General features: G+C 43.1%; 1 protein-coding gene across 1 annotated transcript in view; it reads right to left on the bottom strand.

Moving 5' to 3' along the window:
• Nucleotides 1-8,737: 8,737 nt before the first annotated feature.
• Nucleotides 8,738-25,025, bottom strand: part of LOC132453326 (zeta-sarcoglycan) — a 607,697-nt gene continuing 591,409 nt past the window's right edge. The window contains exon 8 of the mRNA XM_060046170.1: nucleotides 8,738-8,959. Within this exon, the coding sequence (XP_059902153.1) occupies nucleotides 8,753-8,959 (207 nt within the window). The 3' untranslated portion in view covers nucleotides 8,738-8,752. The remainder of the gene's footprint in view (nucleotides 8,960-25,025) is intronic.

Raw genomic sequence — 25,025 nt, 5'->3', positions numbered from 1 at the left:
GGTGTCTCCCCCTATTAGGTGGTTGCTGTTCTCCCTCACGGCTAGCTGGCTCAAAATTGTACGGAAGTGGTCCGAAACTGTTATCCATTGTTATGTTGCCTATGTAGTCTATGATGATTAGAACGTCCGTCTACCAATTCCTACGTCACGCTCGAAACGAGCGTTTGAGATGCGGAAGTAAAATTGTATCACAAAAACGGCTCAAGATGCCACTTGTAGTGTAGATTTATTAATAAAAACTAAGAAATCGTGTATTTGAATTTTTTTCCTATATGATTCTTCATTGCAGTATCTAACTTCCAATACGCACTTTAAAGATTGATAGATTGCGGGGAACATAGGACCCTTTTCCCAGAAAAGGGTACTATGTTCCCCGCTTTTCCCAAAAAGGGTCCTATGCTCCCCGGTATGTATGTCTACAGGGGAACATAGGACCCTTTTTGGGAAAAACGGGGAACATAGGACCCGGGGAACATAGGACCCGGGGAACATAGGACCCGGGGAACATAGGGATGACCCCTGTTCATGCTACCGTTGTCCAAGATGGGCCTATAGATCATGTAGTTGCATATAACTTTTGATATAGGATTTCATTGTGTAGATAAAATTACTTACGGCTGTTGGAGAAGTGGGCAACCTCCGTGATGGCACAACTCCAGGTTTCAAAACCAACTTTGATGCAAACCCGATGCTGTACTCCCCAAAGTTGACAAAGTCATCGTCTTTGAAATGCTCCGAACACAGCACCAATCTGGTTCCATAGTTTTTCGGAATTTCTCCAAAAAAAATTGCAACCATGTCTCCCTTAATTCCTCTGTCTTTGGCAGGAGATGCAATGTGGACGTTTTGCCTTGGCATAACACACAGGTTCGATGTCGTTCTGCCATTGCAAACAAAATTCTGTAACTAGCCTGTTACTACGCAGCGAACTACATACACGTATTAGCAGTAGCTCAATCGCGACTCTCTGTGGGCGGTTATGAACCAACAAAGTGGGCAGGGCCATGAATAATAATTTGACAACGCTATGTAACAGTGTCACCTTATCCAGATTGGCTCATTTCTTCTGTCTTTTTCCTTTCATTGGCTATTGCATTCAGCAGACAAACTGCATAGATTTCAAACTTACCACAGGTCACAAACTTATTCTGACCTATGTTATTTAACGAACAACAGGAAAAATGTGATTTTAATGGCATGGGGCCTTTAAAGGTGTGTTTTTGTCTTCAGAAGTAATCCAGCATACAACATGAATGTTAGATTGATTTAAGAAATTTAATTATTAGTTTTGGTTTTTCGCCTTTTTTGATTTAAATATATAAAAAAATAATCAACTCAATTCCATCCTGCCAAGTTACTCGACCAGGCAGAGATGAGAAATAGCGGTTGAAGGTCTCCCTCACTGCGACCACTTCCCTGGAGGCGTTGTTGCTGCCGACCGCTATTAATCTTGCATTAATTTTCTGATAAAATTGTAGGAGCAACCAGGTGTCAGATGCCAGATGATGGAGCCAACAGATAGAAGCTGTATATCTATGGATACAAGCGATGACGCGTATTAATGAGGCAAACGAAAAACGCTCCGTGCGCTTTTTTGAGCGGCGCGCACAAACGCGTTGAAAGCAGTGCACGGAGCGCTCCGCCTTTTAAAAACAATTTTGGTGGACATGGCCCCTTATGCGGATTCACCAAAAAATCGGCTTCGTGTGGACGGGGCCTTAGAAGGCGAACACACGTTCACCAAGACGGGGAGACAGCGCTGGGCGACTTACGCCACTATCTGCCAATGGATCGTGGATGCCTGGGCTGATATATCAGTCTCAACTGTGGTCAAAGCTTTCACGAAGGCAGGAATAATCACTGAACTGCCAGGCAACAGCAGCGACACTGACTCTGATAATGACGAGATGGAGCCGGGCAAGTTGGATGCCGTACTCGCCCAACTGTTCAATTCGGGCTCTGAAGAAGAAGAATTCGCGGACGGGGAATTAACTGAAACAGTGAGCTTTACGTGTTATACGTAACCGAACAATGTTGAGTTATGCACTAACGTTTGAATTAGCGGTATCAGACTGTGTTTCTTTTACGTCTTTACAACTGAACAAGGCTGGGAGATATTGTTAATATGCACATTAACGTTTGAACATCGTTACCATGGGAGTGAACGGAGTTGTCAGAACGCTTAATAAAGTTTGACTTTATCTGACTGCTTTGTTGACATTCCCTTTAGCACAGCTCCATCTAGTCGATGCATAACGCAACCCCATTCAAACGTTTGACTGCACTATCTTATATTCTATGCGCCTTATAATCTGTTGCGCCCTATATATGAAAACAGTTCTAAAATAGGCCATTCATTGAAGGTGCGCCTTATAATCCGGTGCGCCTTATAGTGCAGAAAATACGGTAGTCCTTGTTTGTATTTCTTTCGAAATGTTGAACTTTTGCATGGTGCCATCTTCTATGTCAGATCCAGTACCCTCCACCATTGTACTTCAGTTGTATCAACAGCCTCTGTTAGCTTAGCTTCAGACACTGTGGATGTTAGTTTCTGCTGGTGAAGTCCCACCCACTGGCACTGATCTAATAGGTCTGTAGCGTCAGTGGGTCCCACCCCCTATAGAGGGGTGGGACTAGTGGTTGTAGTCTTGCGAGAATCCTCCCCTCTTACACTTCCTATTTACTTCTACGCAAAAATCTTCATATTGCGTCATTCTAAACAGGAAGTGTTGGAGATCGATACGGATTTCTCCAGTCTCTCCAGAAAATAAGGGAATGATGCTCGATCATTCAAAAATATGAGGGGGTTTCTAACGATACAAAGCTTAATGGAAATGGGTGATGTTGCCCTTTAAGCAGACTCACCTGCCCCCTGTTAATTAGTCATGTGATTTGTTCAGCCATTTTGTCTCACTGTATTTAAGCCTGATCTTTTCACTCTGTTTGAGTCTTCACTGAACCCCTGTGAGTAAACCCTAGTCTTGAACAGTCTATTTTGGATTTGCTGATTGCTGATTGCTTGTACTTTGACCGTGGACTGTTTCTATTCTGAGTTTTGGATTACCCTGTGGATTTGTTCGCTTTTTCTGGATTGATTTTGTTGCCAACCTTTGCCCGTCTGTTTACCCTGCCTTTTGGAGTACCCCATGGATTTACTGTCAATGTGCATTGCCTTTTTTCGATTCTTGGTCAGAGTTTTTGTGTTTTTTGCTTTTTGGAATTTTCGGACTGAGTTTATGTTTTTGGATCTTCTGAGCTTTATTGGAACTTTATTTGTCTGAGGAATAAATACCTTAAAACTTATCCTGCTTTTGCTTCGCGCTTGAGTCACCCTAGCTTTCTGTGTACCAAACCGTGACAATCGGCCATGTTTGATTGTGTTGTGTTGGTTATTGAACTGTTAACCCGCGAACTTGGGTTATGTTTATCAGTGTTACTATAGAGATCATGATGATAACTGATGTAACTGATGTCCGGGCGTGTGCAGGACCGAACCGCGCTGTATGACCACCGTTACACTGCGCATTTACAGTAAAAAGTAGCTGAGACGGTAGAGGGGTCAGAAACCAATAAATGAAAATAGGCTATTTAGTTCCTATTTTTTCACAAAAATTAAACCATGAAAGTGTACAATCCCCCAAAAAAATAAGTTCCAAGCGCCCCCCCTAGGTTGTGCGAACGTCCTCCAGGGGGCGGTACCGCCCCATTGAGAAACCAGGACTTGGATAATAAATATAAGTATAAGTAAGGTTAAAGGTTGGGTATGGAATTCGCTTTTTTGGCAATTTTTGCAAAATTACTTGAAATCCTTATCATAACCCACTTACAGCCACTGAGTTAGAAGTACTGACATGAAAATTAAACAAGTCAATCATCTGTGGAACGGGCAGGGCTCGAAAAACTCCAGCCAATGATTTCCATTGCCACCGAGTTGCATTGGACAGTAAGTACGTCAATCAAACGGTCGTACTGCACTCCCCCTCCCCCGCGCGTGACCCCTTCGTGCACGTACTCAAACCTCGTGACCCAGTGCAAGCTTCCGTTTGTTATCCTGCGGTAGCTACTGGAGCTAGCTAACTAGCAAATGACTCGCTCTCGCGCATCTGTGTTCGCTCGTGCATGATTGCGCGTCCATGTACTTGGAATGGGTGGAGTCAGAGTCAGCGTTGAAGGAGAGGGGGTAGGACCATTTTGAGTTGTGTATTTTCAAAATCTGCTGGCATTTCGCAAATCCCATACCCAACCTTTAACTTTAAGTATAAATTATACAAGAATATAAGGTAAATATTGTCACAATGGAGCCAAATGTTAAACACTACTGATATTACCTGGCCTTCCTATGTCAAACAAATGTCTGCATTCCGATGAACCCCCAACGTCTTTTTTACATATAAATGGCCCCTTATAGAGACATCTGCCAAACCCCCTATCGTTTTTTGACTATAGAATTTTTATTCCGTATGCTTCAAGTTAGATGTTAACTTAAGTTAACTTATCCATACCCCGGTCAAAATCTGTCGCTACTAGCTTCATGATTATGACTGTATATGCCACAGACAAATTATGTGGCATTGTTAGCGATTACAAATGCCTATTTTACTGTTCAAAATAATATTGCTTTCACAGGACTCATCTCTTAAACGCATGTGGTAAACCATGGTTATTTAAGGTCGGCTTAATAAACAAGGAGGTGAATGGATTTTTATTAAAGACCTAACTAATGCATAATATGCAACTTCATGTAACTGTAATGTTTAATATGTAACTCTTTTGTACGTAATGCTTGAATGTATGAGAATGTAATATGGGCATGGGAGCGGGAGAGATAAATGTTAATGGGGACCGGGGAGTGCCCGTAGATTTGATTTTAGAGCTCTGTGTTTGGTCTAGGAAGTCACAGATGCTGGGGTTACCTCAGAGATCGCGGCCCGGTTGGGGCAGTTCTTTGCAAACAAAAAGATGTTGTTACTCTCTTCAGTCGCAATAAAGCCTTGATCATTCAACCCTAGTCCTTCTCGACCTCTCGTGTTTTGTCGAGTATAAGGCCGTGGGTTTTATCCACGCAATAGCGAACCAATCAAATTGCGCCATCTTAGGAGGGTCACGTGTAGCATATACTAATTAATGATATGCGGCAATACATTAACAAACATTGTTTTTTATCAGTATTGTATACATTATTATTATTAATATACATTATATTAATTTGTCCCCCCTTTAATATACATTGCAATGGACTGTATTATGCGCTACGTGTTTAGTTTGCGTGTGTTTAAATAGATGGTGAACACACACGTGCCCGCATTCATCAAGTCATTCTTTTAAACACTCACTTGCGGTAAAACTGTTTTCTAACGATCAAATATTCATCAATCCTAAAGGTTATGAGCTTTTACACGATGTGTGTCAAGAAAATATGTGTTTGCTGTACAGTGTTTGCAGATGCATTGATTTAAAAGTACAACTAATTACAGCTGTATCAGCTGTTCTTTTCCAAATAATTTAACGTTATCAGTTACCCTAAAACAAGATTTTTTATTATTTTCATTATTATTTTAACGCATGGCATAGCCTACTACAGTGTTCATTCATGCAGCCCCTATGGAAAAAAAATGTTTCCACAATCCACATCAACATCATAATATTTCACTTAGGCAAATAATTTGCATGTTTGTGCTGTGTATAGCCTACTGGTGTCTAAGCTTACGTTGCAAAACTATCTGGCCTTTCCGCTAGTGTCCTTAGACCAGGTATTTTTCGGTCAGTTGCGCAACTGCCTTATCGGTACGATAGCACCATATATCATTTGCGCCAGAACACGCCTCTGCTTTTCACCAACATGCCTCTCAGGGTGCAAGTTTAGTGGGGCGAGTTTGGTGCGGGGGAAAATCAGCTTTGCGCCGGGTGCAAACTAGCAACGATACATTCTACACATCGGTGTAGAAAGTAAATTTCGCTGGGTGCAAGATAGGGCCCTACTTGTTTTTTCCCCAAGTTAATACAGCGTGATTGCAATGTTGTCTAAGTTGAAATTGAAGGTAAGGGTAAGGGGTAACGATACTCAATCTGGTACTCATTACCTATCTCTCGTTGTCCTAGTTTTGTTAAACTCGAACTCTGATCTGATTACGTTGAACTGTGTCATCCTCAAATATCAGAGCAGCTGAATAAGTAGAACGGCAATTCTTTAATTTATTGTCATTCATTTCATACGAATAAGAAATAATTGTTAAGAGAAACCCTTTTGTGATTAATTCCTGATATTTACATTGACATCAACACACTTGCTTTTAAGAACAATATTCTTTTATTGTATTGATATTGATATATACACGTCATCATAATTTGTGCTTTTTTTATTACAGTATCAAGAATAAAACCATAAGGGCACGTCAGAAATGTACATTTTTTAAACCAGGATGGACTCTGATTTCAGGTGGATATACTGAAAAGTTTTACAAAACCAGGAGAAAGGAGGAACTAGATAGACAGCGAGCAGAAGGAATCGCAAGAGAAAGATCGCAGGAACATTTGTCCAGAGAGATTTGCAGATGAGTCTTGTGGAGGGTGTCTTAATGGTTCAAACTGGGATGTGCTTTTTTTTGCCAAGGCACCCGGGAATGGCCTGCCAGAGAACCGGACGTGATCCCTCTCCATGTTTACCACAAGCTAATCTCTTTTCCCTGCCAACATATCCTCCCCTATTTAGTGGTCTTTTTTGTGTGTGCGTGTGTGTGTGTCTCTGCGTGTTTGTGTGTGTGTTTGATGTGTTTGGTCTTGAGGTGATTGAAAGAGCTCCCCCCCACCCATCTGAGACAAATAGAAAAATAGTACCACAACCCATCCCCCGGTCCAAATTTATTTTACTGCTGTCATGGGTTCTCTGACATGGAAATGAAGATGCTTTCTTTCAGTTTGGTGTGAATAAAAATAACCATTCCGGTGTTTACTGGCTTGTCACTGTTCAGGAATATCGCTCCCTGTGGGTTCGTTTGTTTTTAGCGAGAGGCGAAGGCGATGTATGAGTGTGAGTAGGGGGGACGTAAAGGTCAGAGATGAGTCAAAGAGTGGAATGAGGAGAGAAAGGGGAGCAGGGGTTTACAAGAGAGAAAATAATTTGTGGGAGTGGGAGAGAAAGCAGGGGAGAGAGAGAGCAGGAGAGTTCAACAAAGAGAGAAGGAGCAATAGGCCAAACAAAGAGCTGATCACGGGGCGAACAAGATAGAAAGGGTGAAAGAGAGCAAATGAGAGAGAGAGAGCTGCAGGTTAAACCAAAAGGCTGAGGGAGAAAGAAAGAGTAGAAGTAGGGTTCAAATAATGTAGAAGAGGCTAACAGAGATGAAGCAACAGACAGACAGTCCTGAGAATGTCCTGAGAGCGCAAAATATGGTTCCATGAAGAGGGAGAGAATGGCAGTTTTGTATATTTGATTGATTTATTTTTCACTAGTCTGGCAGGAGGAGGAGTGCAGAGATATGATATACAGAGCATGGTGACATGGGCTGGCGGGGGAGGGGGAGGCAGAGGGAAGACCAAGACCCGGAAACATAAAGGAACAACCAGAGAGAGACAGATTGATATAAAAATATTAGAGATTTGAGGAAACCGGAAATTAAAGTAAGATGACGAAGGGGGAAGTGTGGGGAGATGGCCAGAGAATTAGGACCACGCAACACAATAATGGTGAAGGGAAGAAGGAGAGAAAAGACATGCAGTGCTCGAATAAATCCCAAGATGGCAGATAATCGCAATCTAATTTGTGTAACAAAAACAAGAGATTTGTTTATTTTGGAGACAAAAAAAGAAGTTACGCTATTTGCTTATGAAACAACTGTTGTTGTGTACAGTCAAGACCAGGTAAGAGAAGACTAAAGGCTTGGTTTGGTCCAAAAAGACGAGAGGGAAACAAATTGCTGTTCCACAACGTTTCGTCTGACGGTGAGTGGTCTATTTGTAGTTCTCAGTAGTCGGAGGCCATCTGCAAGATTCTACACATCAAATGTGAGCAGACTTTTAACTGCACTGCCACTCTCAGCCAATCAGTGTACAGTGCTGATTGACAGCTGTCAAACTGGTAAACGCACACACTACAGAATCAGGAAAAGGAATCTTGATGCGTTACCATAGAAATGGTGGTATAAGCTTTTGGTATGATCATTCCATAAAGGATGATATAACGGGATGGTCTCGTCTTTTTAGTCTGAACCGGCCTTTAGAGGGCAGTTGGCAGGGTGGAAGATTGGGGTTTGAAGGGGGAGAGGGGAATAGGTAAAGGCCTTTCTGGTATAAATCTGGTTTGTTAGGTAGCCATAGCTTATTGCTGGGCAAACCCCACAGTCAGTCATTGTCTGTGTGTCTTATTCACTATCTGCCAGGCAAACCCTTTCCTGTTGTCCACGGTGTTTGGCGAGCTTCTTGTTAATGGCAACCCGGCGGAGCGCGCACTGCAGTGTGGAAATTCAATAGTTGATATCCCTGTCTACAGTGTGGAGTCACTATCCAGATCGACCCGAGAGGACATACTCATCAAGGACGAAAGAATCTGTAGGAGCGGAATCTGCTCTGCCCGACGGCCATGTGGTCACAGCCAGTCCCAAAACGCTTCTCATGTCCATGAGAATTGTGATTTGGCCTGCTAGCTGGCCGCCTTCCCGCCAGGCTGTCAGTCTGTGTTGATCCAGTTGCATTAGCTTCCCACTAGTCGTCCCCTGGCGTGGCGCCCCCTCCCCCCCCCCCCCCACCCCCTCCGTTCTCAGCTCCATAGACAGAAATTACTGGTGGTCTGACAGGTGGAGCCCTTTTCCGCCGGTGACAGGTACAGCTTGCCGTTGGCGCAGGCGCACAACTCGTACACAGTCTGTTTGGTGTAGGTGGTCCCGGCCGGCGCGCCCTCCAGGGGGTCCACCGCGCTGCCGTGGGGAATGCTGCCCAACCGGATGGTGATGGCATCCAGGAAGATCTGCAGCCACAGGGGAAGAAAACAAGTTCAAGTCCATCAAGTTGGTTGCCACTTTACTGCCTTTATGGTGGTTGGTATGTTATGAAGAATGTGAGGCTTATCCCTGTACCAAATGGAACGGGCAGAGAAGACAGGGTGAACATTGAACCCAATGAAAAGAGCTGTGTGGCTAGTGGGGGAGGAAACACCTGCTGTGTTACAACCTTTCATGGTGGTTCTGAGTGAATGAAAGGAAGGAAAGATCAAGAACCAGAATAAGATTGGATGAGGAAAATGTTAATGGAGGGATGTTCAGTGTAGTAACTAACCCTGCTCAAGTGTAGAATTCAATAAGGTTATAGGGCTTTGAATGGAAAATAAAGGAAGATTGAACAGGGGCCCACCAATGCCCACAGTTAAGTATTTCTTTCTTTCTTCATTGTTTTGATTCCTTGAATGATCATCAGCTTGTAGGTATGCTATGTTTGATAATAAGGTAAAAAGGTAGTTTCAAGAGATACAGAGATAAAACCACCAAAAGGGGCTCACTCTGCGTCTATCAGGACATGAGGACAAAAGCCTTTCTATTTTTGAGTCTATCATGAGATATTAGGGCAGGAAGAGCCTTTCTATTAATGAGTCTATCAGGACTAATGAGAACAGGAAGTTTTTTTTTTTATTTCACGATCTATCAGGAATCCGGACTTAAGTGGACAGGAAGAGTCTTTATATTTCTGGGTCTGTAAGGGCATGTGAAGACAGGGAGAGCCTTTCTATATCTTACTTTCTTTCATTGAGCAAATACTTGAATGAAGGGGAGAGAAAGGGAAGAAGAAAGATTGGGAGTAGTGAGAGAGGGAAGGCGTTTGGGAAAATAGAAAAGAAGAGAGATGGGGTGTAGGCATTTGAGAGGGCGACCTGACAATGAAATGAAATGGATGGGTCTAAACAGCCAAAGAAAGAACCACAACGGGCATTGGCAGACTATTATGCTGCACATCAGTTTTCCCTGAACTTTTGTCAGAGTTATGTCAGACGAGCCTTCCAAGGACTCTAAATGATTTCCGATGTGTGGAGACCCTGAGGAGAGGAAAGGAGGAGAGCGGCTGCCAGTATTGAGTGATGCTGGAGGGGGGAGGATTGGACAGGCTCACCAGGACTTCTGTCAGGCTCAGTAAACAACAGGTCCCGTCCTCAACGCCCTGATGGAAAGATTGCATGACTATCAACAATCAACGTACGTGTAATGTTACGAGATGGACAGCAAGTACCAGGGTAGAATGGGCAGGACTACCCAGTCTAGAAAAGCCCATGAAAGGCTATTAAATTAAAGATAAAGCAGTAGTTCATTCACCAACATCTCACAGTGTTGTGATTTCTTGCTGTGTGACCAGTGGGGGGCGACTGAACGCAAACCACAATCCATGAGCCCAGCTGAGCATGGGACGGCCAAGACCGAGGGCCCTGTGTGGCCCGGCTCTGCAAATCTGACCCTGGGGGTTCCAGAACCTGTTGCTCCTGAGGAACACCTGGTGCGTCAGAGGAGGGAGGGAGGAGATCGAGTAAGCACCAGGAGGAGATGACGGTGATGGAAGGAATGATGGGTTGAAAGAGAAAGATGAAAGAAAGAGCGAGCGAGAGAGTGAGGGAGGGAAGGGGGTGATGGCAGATAGATTAAATAATGAGGAAGAAGGGATGAAGGCCAGTCTGATCCAATCCAGAATTCAGACAGATATGCCACAGTGGGAATCCAATTAGCGTACCTAATGGGTCCACGTTGGCTGACATTGCATACTTCCAAATACCGAGAAACATACACACACAAACGCACACACACAAACACTCGCGCGTCTCTGAGCACACACACATTGGCACATTACCAAACTAGTGCTTTCATCATAGAAAAAGCACAAAGTGATGCAAGTGTGGTAGAAATTAGTGAGTATATTCTATAGTAAACCATGATTATTAATAGGCTTAATATTTTAAATAGTGGAAAGCACATGACGCCTGAGTCTGGGTTCACACCAGATGGTAGGCACGCAGAAATGCCCTGGGAACTGCGGGGTCAAGTCATGTTGACCTCCACCTTTCAGGCGTGGGTCATTTTGACTGACAAGGCTAATCCCTGCGGACCTCAGACCGGGGCACGGTTGATAACACGCTGAGACGAAGAGACTAGGCGGAAAACCTCATCAGGGACAAAGGAAACCCCGTTGTGACTCCATTGTAAACAAAGAAATTCCTATACGTGTATAAGTGAGGCTGCAGCCCAATGTGGGGCCAGTGACTTTGCAAACCTACTCAGGCTGTTGTCGTTGTTGTTTTTCTGCACGATAAAGTCTTTTGTCAATTCTTGCTCCGGACCCCTCGATTTCTTTTGCACTCTCTCTCTTAAATTAGTCTAAGTGTTTTAAATCTCGGTTAATCTCCGTTATATTGGCGTCACGACCAGGAGGAAATAGGGACTCGTCAGCTGCCGGGCCAGAGGACGGGACGCGAACGGATCATACGACCAGAGCTCAAGGGTAAGTTGTCTTGCCATATATAGGATAGAGTCGTTTGATCTGTTCTTGCCCCGTCTGAACGCCGAGCAGCAGGTAAAGTGTCTCTTTGATCAAACAAACTAAAATTATAGATAAACGAGCGAGTGAGAGAGACGGGAGCTCCGGAAGAGATTGACGTGCGCGCGCACATATGCCCTAGGCGCTGTGGTTCTAAATGACCAAGACGCATTGTGATTCCCTATTTTGAAACGAGTAAACGAGTTGTTGTTATTTGGTGTTTTGGTGTTTTGGTTAAATAGGCTTACTGTAAGTCCTGTGACTGTCTTGTGGAGGAACGAATTAGTGGAAAGTTCTAACAAGGACAGGGCCAGCAGGCCCGCAGGTCGAAAGAAACAGACCTGTAGGATTTTTTCTGACAGTATCCTATTTGGAGTTGAGTTGTCAGTTGGGAATGAATTCAGTCGTTTTTATTTGAGGAGCTTTCTTGGGATGCTGACTAGTGAATTTTAAATGCTCATCTTGGTGCAGTTGACCTGCAGATCCTGCACCAATGATGGTAAATTTCTGATTCCGATCTTGCTATTTTGAGGAAACAGGCATCTCGAACTTTTTGAATAGATAAGTCTCTTGGTTGGGATACCGCTTCAGGTGATTAGCTAATCCTGATCTTGGTGTTTTGAGAAGTTTCTTGTTTGTTCTTGATCTGTTCGAGTGGTTATGTATTCGGCCATTATTTTAAAAGAATGGGCTTGTCGCTTGACGTTCCGTTTGAATGAGTTTGACCCGCTAATCTTCCAATCACGCTGCAGTGTTGGATCTAAAGAAAGGGCCAGTCTGTAACTCTGATCTTGGTGCTGTGTGGCGATAGGTTCTTGTTTGAAATTCTGGTTGATTCATAATTCATCCGACTGGTCATGTGTTAACCAAAAGGCCAGTTTATACACTCGGTCAACTTTTTATTTTGTAATTAATTCCAAACAATTCGGACATTTTTTAATATAAGATAAAGAAATTGTATGAACCGGCTTATTGTCTGTATTTAAGTCGTGTTAGGATTAAGTCCTCTGAGGTTTTTTACGACCCGGTTCATTTGTTGTTGATTCTGTCATAAATAAATTAGGCGGACAGAGAATAGTTAATTTGTTTTGAAGTAGTTGATAATCATAAATAAATTAGACGGATAAAGAATAGTTCATTTGTTGAAGTACTGAATAAATGTGTAAATCCTCTTTGACATCACCGCGCTGACTAACTGCACGTGCACGAGCAAACACACAGGGGACGAGCAGGAGCCTGCAGGCCAGTGTTGGGGCCACATTCCAATCTTCAGGAGGGAGACGAGCGCTTGGGAGGAGTTCACGTTTGTAGCTTAGAGATAATAAAGTATTTAAACTAACTAGTAGGATAAACTCAAATAAATTAATAATAATTAATAGTAATAATTTAAAATGGCACCAACAGCGGTAGAGATTTTGAGCAAAGATAATCCATTGCTCAGAGATGAGATAACAAGGATCTCTGAGAAATGGGAGAAAGGAACAGCTAAAACAAACACGATATGGCCCATGGGAGGGACTTTTGATCCAATAATGTGTAGGGACATGGAGGTAGTAATAAGGAACTACAAACCTAACAGAAGTGGAAAAAAGGCCTTAGAGATGAGAGACAGGGAAAGGTTAGTGCTAGCTTTGTTTGAAATGGAGGGAGAGAGGTGGCGCGCAATACAACGAGTGGCCAGAAAAATAATCACAAGGGAAGAGTGTAACAATGCTGACATTTGTTGTAGTGAGGGTGAAAACGAGAATGAAGGAGAGGAGGAGGATGACATTGAACATGTTGGTGAAGGGTCATCACAACCATGTGTAAAACACATTACTAAGAATGCTAAAAGGAAATTAAAGAAGCGGAACAAAAGAAAGGAGGAGTGGTCTAGTGGGACACAAGGGGCAGAGGAGCCTGGCTGCAGTACATCAGTAAGCCCCACACCACTCGAGTTAGATGAGAAACTAAGGAGATCACAGAGAGAAGGAAAAGCACCCGAAACTTCTCCGGGAAATTATCCTACTCTAGTCAACGGACAACAGGCCCATTATCAACCGTGGGGTTCACAGGACTTAGAGGGAGTCATTTCTAAACTCCCTAACATAATTAACGGGGCGTCTAAATGGATTAGAACATTTGAGGAGCTCACAGTGGGAAAGTTAATTGCAGTGGGTGACCTGAAAGCTCTGTTGGCAAGAGTATTGGGGTTATCTAAAATGGAGTCTGTACTGAGGAATGGAGGGTTGGACATAATGGACGGAATGCATGATGGGACTACACTTGATTACTACAGAGTGGCGATGTGGAACGCACTAAGAACGGAGTTCCCTACCCATATCGATCATAAAAACATGAGAGGCCTCCCCATCAATGACACAGAGAATCCTGCATCCTACCTCCAGGCCCAAGTGGACAGATGGCGCTTGGAGACGAATGAGGATCCTGAGATACATCCGGTGTTCTCTGTCATGTTTAGAAACTCTGTGATAGAGACACTTCCCAGCCAAATCAAAGCCAAACTAGAGGATGTGGTTGGACTGTCTACATCAGGATCTCATAGAAATTTGAATGGCCATTTAGTTCATGCAGTGGATGAATATCGTCAGAATAAACAAAGAATACAGGAACAAAGCAAAGAGGTCCAGAGGAAGCTATATCAGCTTCAGCTGGAAGATCTCACAAGGAAGGAAAGAGATAAGGAGAGACAGGCAGGTGTTTTAGAACCAGCTGCTGTAATTTCGCAAGCCGCCCAGCAGGGCGCACTTCAAAACCAATATCCACGATTGGCATTTTCTCTCCCAGTACAACAGCCTCAGAGCCAACTGTCACCTACTCCACCTGTTACACATGTACACATCCATAATTATGGGAACCCCACAAATAAAAATAGACAGAATCAGGGGCCCCGAGGACAGTTTAGAAACAATCAACAACCAGGATCCCAAGGACAACGCAGAGGTCCTTTAATATGTTATGGGTGCAACATGGAAGGACATATGAAGAGAAATTGTTTGACTAACCCTTTTCCATCCCAGCAAGGACAGGGTAACAGCGACCAGGGACAGGCGGGTCCCTTTTTAGGTCAGGGATACTAGGGGTGCCCAGAGAATCCACAGGGGGAGGGTCAGCTTGTAGCAATCACAAAACAAGCTGATGAGGAACCAGTACTGCAGGTTCTGATAAATTATAGAGGCACGCCAATGATGGCCCACACTGGAGCCACTTACACTTGCGTAGGTCCAAATTATGCCTCTCACCTCACCCTGGCAGGAAAATTCACCAAAACTTTAGGATTCTCGGAACACACGCAGTTAATGCCTATGACAGCTCCAAGGATGAAAATCGGTGAATTCCTATTTTAAGTTGTATATGTGAGTGAGTGAGTAAGTGAGTGAGTGAGTGAGTGAGTGAGTGAGTGAGTGAGTGAGTGAGTGAGTGAGTGAGTGAGAAAGAGTTAGCATTGAGTTAAGTTAGAGGGGACAGATGAAGTGATTTGTGAAGAGTGAGACAGAGAAGAGGAAGAGTGTGTAGATTGGCAACGAGAAGTGACGATGAGATTGGAGAAGGCTTTCCGGTTAGAATTTTCTTTGGGGAGATTCATATCTTTCGATGGCCTTTTTAAGATTAATAAATCTAGTTTTGGAGAGTGTCCAAAAAACGAATAAACCAGAAAGGAAAGGAAAGGATTACTGAAAGTGAAAATGGTTATGGAGATTTGTGAAAGCAAAGGAAGTAGATAAAGAGAGGTAAAGAAAGTTAGAGAGAAGGAACGTAAGTAATGAAAAAACCCGCAGGTGGGGGCTGGACAGAGAGACAACAGAGAGAAAGAGATTGAATTTGCATTGTGCCTAATACATTATTTGTGCGTTTGGATGTACTCTGTAATTGGTTCCTGTATGTAACCCATGTCCACTGTTTTAGAAAAAACCTAGAACCACCGCTGGGATTGGTGATTCTGTGGCTCTTGGAGACTCTCCATCGCGTCGGAATATCATGTGGTATATATCATTACATCTTGGTACACAAAGCACTGGTGAGACAACGGGTTGGATCAGAGAGAGAAGGTGTTTGGAGAAGGGAGAGGAATGTATAGAAAGCAAAAAGGGCGGATGAGGACCGACCCGGAGGTAATAAATCAGCGGAGAGGTGGCTGGGGTCGTTTAGCTCAGGAGGTAGAGCAGTTGTCTAGTAACCAAAGGGTTGCTGGTTCGATCCCCATCTCTCCTAGCTGAGTGTTGATGTGTCCCTGAGCAAGTTAAATGGTGATTACAGGATTTAGGAATAATTATTTAGACTCCAAAACATGAGCAATTAGCGTTAAAAAATTGTCTGCACACCACACTCCACAGGAGTCAATGGGTTCAATGGCGCCAGGGTAAAGTGACTCATCAAAAGAGGAGCAGACCCAACCCATGGACTCTGCGTGGATAGGTGGATGTTATTTTGGTGCTTGGACCTGACGAGGTCTAGGTGCCAAGATAACAACACAAATAAAATATTTCCCTCGAGATTATGATAAGTAATAGACAATTTATTAAAAGTGATCTTATAATTTAGAAAAAACAATCGGCAATACTTAAAAATTAGACCGAATAAGTATGATAAAACGTTATCCAAATTTCTAATTTAGGTTATCCACAATGACATGTCATTCAAAATAAATAGGTAGAATAAAAGGTTTAATTAGGTCGTCCAATTTAAATAGATAGTGAAGGGCAATCGGGTAGGATTATGAAGAGAATTATGATTTTGAGTAATGGTTAAGACAAAAGTGAGTCGTGCAATATTGAAAATGCAAGTTTTAATATTGTGATTTTTGTTTTCTTTCACATCTCCCTAGTAAAGGACAGTAGGTGGGTTGACGCCACATCTGCTGGGAAGGAGTCATACGTGCTATGTTGTCAAATTGGATTCGGAAGTAGTGGGTTTACCTTCAAATGCCACTAATACTGCTGCAACACTTTAATAATTTTAACTCTGATAAATTATCTTTTGTTTTATAGTCGCCCTGATTTGTATTCATTACGCACACATATGGTTGCATAAGGCAGATGCGGCTGATGACTCTGTCTCCATCCCTCCACTTTGCGATCTATACCACCATATAGGTGGGGATTGATCGTATCCCAGGTACGGCATCCTGCAATAATCCTGCCAGTATGGAAGGCTGGTTAGCCAACGACGGGTAAGATCCCACCTTGAAGCCCGGGACAACCTAAGTCAGGCACAGTCACGATTACTTGGCAGAGTCACTGTGAGCACTGGCTCACTTGATCATGGAGTGACGGACTGCAACCATCATAGGAAAAGCCGGCTGATGAAAGGTGGAGGGGGAACAGGAGTCAGATATGTCAGCTATGGCAGCAGAAGTAGTCTTGGAACGGGGCATGTCGCGTTTTTATTTTATTTAATTTTTCCTTTGTGGTATAGAAGGCCACTAATGCATGTACGTTTTTTCGGTTTAGTGCATGACTTTGGAACAGCGTGGTTTCAGGCGGCTGATGGTAAACCCACCCATATTGGGCTTTGGATTTGAACATACAGGTTTCGATTTCCCTTCCCAAAAGATTGGTTTCAGTTTGCTGATGCTTAAGGTTACACGTTTCGACGTTGGTTGCACCAACGGCGTTATTAGATTTGCTTATCATTTACTGCGCATGGCTTTGACCATTGCGCAAGGGGGGAGGTATTGAGGAGAATTAGAAAAAATTTGAAAACAAGGTTTTTCTCCACCATACTTGCAAACAATGATTAACATCCAGCTGAATAAGTGTGAAATATTTGAAAAAACAGTGTTCAACAGATGGGTAGAAGCAGTCCCATCAGAAGACCAAAGTGCGGTTACGGTAATTAAGGTTCTGACTAGAGAAGTCATGCCAAGGTTTGGAATTCCGTCACAAATTAGCTCAGGCAATAGGGCAGCGTTTATTCAGAAAACACTCAAACAAGTGATTTAACATCTGCATGTCAAACAAAGATTAGGCTGTGTCTACATTCCTCAAACCACAAGGTATGGTGGAGAGAGGAATCGGACGCTTAAGACAAAGATTAACAAAATTAAATTAGAGTACTAACTTAAAGGACTAATGCACTACGACTGACACTAATGAGTTATCGCATGAAAACTAACAGAACGACGCATCTAACCCCGCATGAAATGCTTACGGGTCGACCCATGCCTTCGCCTGTCATTCGAGGGCCTCACAAAGGACCTCCATTGGAACAATTGGAAACTGAATTAAGACGCTATATGGGACAACTAACTGGCATACACAGGCTTATTTACTAACAGGAGAAAAACAGAGTTCCAGAGTTGGAGAAGGAGCCACCAAGGGGGGTGGAGCCAGGTGACCACGTGTATCTCAGAGTCTTCAGGAGAAAGTGGAACAAACGAACCCAGGAGAGAAGGACCATACAAAGTCACCAACGCAACACCAACAGCCATCCAAGTGGAAGGAAGTGCCACGTGGTATCATCTCAACCACTGCACGTGAGGAGTGAGGAGGAGGAGCCAGACGCAGACACACGTGGGGCTGACCAGCTGCCCCAGGACCAGATCCAGTCGAGCCAAGAGATACAGCAGCATGGTGATGCTGAAAACGGGGAGCCTGTTTCTGATCCTTTACGGGTTGTGCCAGATTCCGCTGGCACAAGCACAGACCCCGAGGAAGGATGAAACCACGGGGGCAACACAAACCTGGAAGGGCCAGGAATTAGGGGGTGGTAGGCCTACTGAAGAAAGCCAGAGAGGAACACAGGATAATCCGGCCCAAAATCATTCAGGACTGGTTGACAACAAAGGGAAAATAGTCTTGTATGCTCAGATACCACCGCAAGACCAAATCAATGACTTTGTCTATACTGTTATGTCGGATGACGAACACCTATGTGCATTAACCCTCCGCCAGAATTATGAACATGCACATAGGAAAGATCGGTGTAAATTACATATCCAATTTGATTCAATGAAATGGTGTCTAAAAGTAACGTCAGGAAGAACATGGGACTACAACGGAAATTATCAATTGAACGTGAGAGAATTTATATTTTTTAAAGCAGTGTCAGACAGAACGTTTAATTTTACATTAGAAGCAGAAGATCCTTGTGTAATCAAAAATAAACTATGGCGACAAGGATCTTTACATCAACATCCATGTCTCTTGAAGAGACTCTTGTAGAACGAACAACTGTTAAGCATTGGTCGCCGCTCTACAGCGTTTGAATTTTGCTTAGAAGAACGGACACAGCAGGAGTATGATATAGAGGTCAATTTAAATACAACACGAACAGAAGGTATTCCATATCAGAAAAAGTATGTTATATGTTCAATGAAATGTTTTCTGCTGTTAGGATCGAGTCAACATAACAAATATCTTGAAGATAAATATGACGGAATGCCATGGAATGTAATCATGAAAAGATGCCGAGAATTTGATATAACTCAATCACAAGAAATAGGCGAAGTAACACGACCAACACAAACCAATTTTCAAGGATTAGAATGCTTTCAAAATGACGAAGGAAACGAAAATGCCAGCGATGTAGGTAGTATACCAGAGGAACAATGTAACATAATTTGGAATGTCACGCTATTCGATATAGACGGGAAACAAATGTTATATCAGCCACCTGCGATTAAAAATGTTCAGCTTTTACCAGGCTCTCAGCAGAAGTCTAGAGAGAATTACATGTCAATACTGTGTAGTGATGGAGCATTCGTGAGCCAGGACAGAGTGGTGGCAGATCAGTTTTGGCTTTGCGGTAATAACATTCTTCGTCCCATACTTGCTAAAATGTGGAGAGGACGATGCGCGAAAGTCCAAGTGGTTACGGAAATTGCAATACTACCATCAATAAAAGATGTAGTCGATAACTTAGAAACAGATAACCTAAATAGGCGGAAGAGAGCATACGAGGCAGACGAGAACATACAAATTGATAAAATAGGACAACCCAGGGGAATACCCGATAAATTTAAGGCACGAAGTGAAGTAGCAGCAGGATTTGAGGCACTACTGCCAGTAATCGGAATTGCTAAAAATGCGGAATGGATCAATTATATCTTTTACAACCAACAGAGGTTCATTAACTACACAGATGATGCATTATCTGCATTGGGCGAACAGCTGACAGCCACAAGCGCTGTGGCTTGGCAGAACAGACAGGCTTTAGATTGGCTTCTAGCAGAAAGGGGGGGAGTTTGTGATCTTATTGGTGAAATGTGTTGTACCTTCATTCCAAATAATACTGCCCCAGATGGATCATTTACACTTGCAATGAACAATTTAAAACGTTTAAGAAAAGAGTTAAAGGAAAACGCAGGCCATGATCAGGGAATGTTTGGATGGCTTGAAACAAAGTTTGGTATGTGGGGAATGATGTTCGCAAAGATAGGGGTAGTGCTCCTAATAGTACTAACAGTGATGGGTCTGATCTTCTGCTGCTGCATTCCCATAGTCAGATCCGTAATAGGATCCAGGCTTTCTAAAGAGATGGCCCTCATGGTGGCTGCGAACAGGAGCAACTGCGGTACCCTAACCCCCCACGTTATATAGTATACCAGTACATGATGATAAATCAGAGCTATCCAAATCCATGCAAGCTTGTTAACAATTTTAGTTTCTAATTTCTATTATTTACTTATTTTTTGAAATGTCATTTTTTGAGTTTCATATTTTTATGTCATATATTCTGAAATGCTAATTTTCAATGCATGCTGAAAATACTGTGTTATGTGTGAATTCTAGTTAGACATGTTAGACATTTGATAGATCTTTTTTGCCTTAAATCAGGTTGAGACTCCTGAACATGTTTAAAGGTTTTTAACGATGATCAAATGTAGAGCAAAATATGACCCAAACGACTGTTATGTTTTTGTTGTGACCTTAGTAGTCACAAAGGGGGGATGTGTGGTAGAAATTATTGAGTATATTCTATAGTAAACCATGATTATTAATAGGCTTAATATTTTAAATAGTGGAAAGCACATGACGCCTGAGTCTGGGTTCACACCAGATGGTAGGCACGCAGAAATGCCCTGGGAACTGCGGGGTCAAGTCATGTTGACCTCCACCTTTCAGGCGTGGGTCATTTTGACTGACAAGGCTAATCCCTGCGGACCTCAGACCGGGGCACGGTTGATAACACGCTGAGACGAAGAGACTAGGCGGAAAACCTCATTAGGGACAAAGGAAACCCCGTTGTGACTCCATTGTAAACAAAGAAATTCCTATACGTGTATAAGTGAGGCTGCAGCCCAATGTGGGGCCAGTGACTTTGCAAACCTACTCAGGCTGTTGTCGTTGTTGTTTTTCTGCACGATAAAGTCTTTTGTCAATTCTTGCTCCGGACCCCTCGATTTCTTTTGCACTCTCTCTCTTAAATTAGTCTAAGTGTTTTAAATCTCGGTTAATCTCCGTTACAAGACACAGCGGCAGACTGAACAATGCACAGGTAAATGAACCCCCATCGCAGAAAACTACGAGAGAGTTTGAAAGTGTGAGAGTGAGTATAATAGTGTGGGAGAGAGAGAGAGTGTGATAGGGAGCGAGATAATATGATAGTGAGGGAGAGAGAGAGAGAGTATGATAGTGTCAGAGGGTATGATAGTGTCAGAGAGAGAGAGTATGATAGCGAGAGAGAGAAAGAGTAAGATTGTGTGGGAGAGAGAGTATGAAAGTGTGGGAGAGAGAGAGTATGCTAATGTGGGAGAGAGAGTATGATAGTGAGAGAGAGAATGATAGGGAGAGAGAGAGAGTATGATAGTGTGGGAGCAAGAGAGAATGCTAGTGAGAGAGATAGAGAGAGAGTATGACAGTGAGAATCAGAGATAGTAGGATAGTGTGAGAGAGATTAAGATTGTGTGGGAGAGTATGATAGTGTGGGAGAGAGAGAATGATAGTGAGGGAGAGAGAGTATGATAGAGAGAGAGAGAGATTTTATTTTTATTTTATAAATTACATTATTGTTACATTTCTTAATTTACAATGGTCTTTTTTTTTTTAAGCGAAATTAGCTTTTCCAAAACATCTCACCATCAACGAAAGAAAACAAAACACCATCATCCCAAATGTTTTTTACAAGAATCCAGATCTTTCATCTGTTCATAATAATTCTAGTAAAATCCTTGCTTTTACCAAACCCTTGAAAGTTGCAACACACTCTTTAGCTTGACCACTTTTTATTTTCTGCTTCCTACTATAGTAGATAGCAAGTTTTGCTTGCCCAAACAAGAAATTAATCAATCTCCCATCTTCAAGTAGTTTATGTTCCCCTTCTGATACAGCATTCCTAAAGGTACGAACACACCAAACGCGTAACCCGCGTAAGATTTACGCGCGTAACGCAGCTAAATTGTTGCTTGACCATTTTGTGTCAAAAATGGTCCTACGCAGCTACGCGCCTGTGGCTGCGCTGGATTTAGGAGTCCGAGGAAGGAAACCCAAACGCTGCCGTGTTTGGGTGCATGATAGAGCTTGGATCGGGTTAGATTAAATAATCTCAGATATAAATAACAATAATCGGGTTAAATAACTTCACATGGTGTGTCTGGTGTGTTTCCAGCATTCGTAGTGTTGATCAGCAGAGATATAGGGTTATAGTCCGCCAAGACGTTGAGGTTGCATAGCAACCAGAGACGCTGTCCATGCAAGTGAATGGAGCGTTCCCTCTTCGTCATAACTATCAAACCAAACATCCTTCACATTCACCGAGCGAACATTATGAAAGTAAAATGCACATTTCTCGCTAAAAATGTTTACATAAACGCATTTAATGGCGTAACTATGTTACTATTTCCACCCAGAATAAAGAAAAATGTCGGCCGTATGCTTCTGTGCAAGCGTCACTACTCTCTGCCAGTGACGTCGGGTCAAGCTCCACGCTGATTGGCTATCGCGGCTAAGCATCACGCGTTGGAGCGTTGAAAGTTAAATTTTTTGAACTCCGGGCGTAGGCGCGTAGGTGCGTTAGGTGCGTATATACGCAGCTCATACGCGGCTAAAATGTTGCTTTAGTGCATGTAACGCATCTACGCAGCTCATACGCGCGTAAACCAATGGTTCCCTATGGAAAAATTGCAGATTTTATACGCGTCTTACGCGAGTAACGCGGTTGGTGTGGCCGTACCTTAAGGCTTGCAAGAAGTTGTTCCGGGATGAAAACGAGTGGATCTCCGGCTTGGCAGCCAGTGCCATTGTGTCAGCTATATTCCCTCCAGTCAGTTGTACAAAGGTTTTCACTGTCACCACACCACATCTGATTAGAGATCCAGGTTGCCAGGGAATCTCCAGCTGTGCTCCTTTTAGAATTGGCTCCCTTAGAAGCCTGTGAAGTGATGGATTAGAGTCCAAAGTAGTTTTATCCATCATATTCCACGTTTTAAAAACACTTGCATAGAAAAGTGGAAAACATTTAAGATTAAAGAAAGATGAGTCAAAAGTGCAAAATTCCCTACCAAAGTTCAAATTCCCAACTCGACCTAAAATCAATTCTGCAACTGGCCTCCATGGTAAGTCTGGTGGTCCATAAAGAAGACTTTATAAAAACTCTAGTCTAAAAGCTCCCTTCCTACTTTCAAGGTTGACTAAACCCTGCCCTCCTCTCCTTTAGATAAATGTTAAACATCTTGTGGTATCCAGTGCAACTTATCCCAAAATAAATCTAGAATAATGCCCTGAATCCTTGCAAAAAGACCAGCTGGGGGGTCTAAACCGCTAAGTCGATGCCATAATACAGGTGCCACAAGATTGTTAGCAATAATGGTGCGCCTAAATAACGTACGAGGTAAGAGCCATCTCCATTCCTTAAAAGTGCCTTGCATTCTTTCCACCACTCATTCCCAGTTCTTTATGACCATTGACTCATCCCCCAATTGAAGTACTTGATGCCATTTGTGACCCATAAAAGCCCTTCAGGTAGTTTTGGTCTTTCTCTTTGCCATTTTCCTACAATTAATGCAGTACTCTTAGCCCGATTCACTTTTGAGGATGATATTTTCCCCATAAAGCTCCACAATATGGGTCAATGTTTGAACATCACTATCCTCCCTAATAGCTACAATAACATCATCTGCGTATGCAGAGGGAAAATACGGAGCAATACCATCAACTACCCTGGCCCCTCTCATCTCTTTCCTAGGCCTACACAGTAAGGGTCGATTGCAATTGAGCAAAGCATACCCGAGACACTACAACCCTGTCGAATACCCCTGCCAATGCTAAAAGGAGCACTTAACCCACTGTTGACTTTCAGTACACTTTCAACCTCACTATAGAGCACCCTGATCATAGCAATGAAACCAGGGGAGAAACCGGAAGCCTCCAACACTTACCAGAGGTTTTGGTGCTCCACCCGGTCAAAAGCCTTCTCTTGGTCCAAAGAAATAAAACAAAGCTGGAGATCCAATGAGTTTGAGATGTCCAAATAGTCTTGAATTAACACAATGTTATCTCTAATCGATCTGCCAGGGATGCAATAGGACTGGTCAATATGAACAACCTGATCCATCACGTCCCTCAGACGATTTGCCAATGCTTTCGAGATAATCTTGTAATCAGTACACAGCAAACTTCCTGGCCTCCAGTTTTTCACCTCACAGAGGTCACCTTTTTTAGGTAGAAGAGTGAGGACAGCTCTCCTGCAACTAAGAGGAAGACAACCTTTCTCCATACTGTCATTTAAAACAGCCAGAAGGTCTTCCCCTAGAAAGGGCCAAAAAGCTTTGAAAAACTCCACTGGAATCGATCCCTGGTGCTCCGCCCTTTTTCATGCCCTCTAGTGCAACTGTTAGCTCCTGCATTGTAATAGGTTATCCCATTTCAGCTCTTTTTTGCTCAGATATTTGAGGTAGGTTACTGAGGAAAAGCGTTAGACCGTCTGGGTTGTCGCTGTATTCAAAGGTGTTTAATTGAGAGAAGAACTCTGCAGCTCTTCTCCTAATATCAGATGATTCTGTGAGTCCGCATCCATCAGCAGATCTACTGTAAGACAGTGGATGAGACGGCTCTGTCTCATCAAAAAGAATCTTGAGTGAGCATCCATCTCCGCAATGTTCTGTAACCTAGACCGGATCAAAGCTCCCTGTGCTTTGATCCCAAGCAGATCCGCCAACTTGGCTTTTTTAGCTTTGCGTGCATGCATCTGGCCTCGATCTCCTGTGGATCCGTACGTAGTCTGGAGTTCCACAATATCTACCTCTAGATCTTTGATTGATCTGAGGGTGTCTCTAGTGACGTTAAAAGTAGGGTTGGGTATCGTTTGGGTTTTATCCGATACCGGTGCCTACTCTGTACTTTTCAAACGGTTCCGGTGCTAAAACGGTTCTCGAACCGGTACTTAAAAAAACAAAACGGCACACACTTGCATACATGCACGACTTGTTATGAGTTTCACATTAAGCAGAAAGTCAGCGGACACTGTGTTGAATGGCAACGGTGTTTGATAGCCTACTTGATATGCAAGATTCACGGTTGGCATTAAATTACTCGACTTACCCGAAGAGGCTGCTCTGTGTGCTGTGACTGATAAATATATTTTTA

Source organism: Gadus macrocephalus, chromosome 3 (assembly GCF_031168955.1).
Source record: "Gadus macrocephalus chromosome 3, ASM3116895v1".
In the NCBI taxonomy this organism is placed as follows: domain Eukaryota; kingdom Metazoa; phylum Chordata; class Actinopteri; order Gadiformes; family Gadidae; genus Gadus; species Gadus macrocephalus.
The sequence above is the reverse complement of the archived record's forward strand: the minus strand, read 5'-3'. Positions and strand labels throughout refer to the sequence as shown.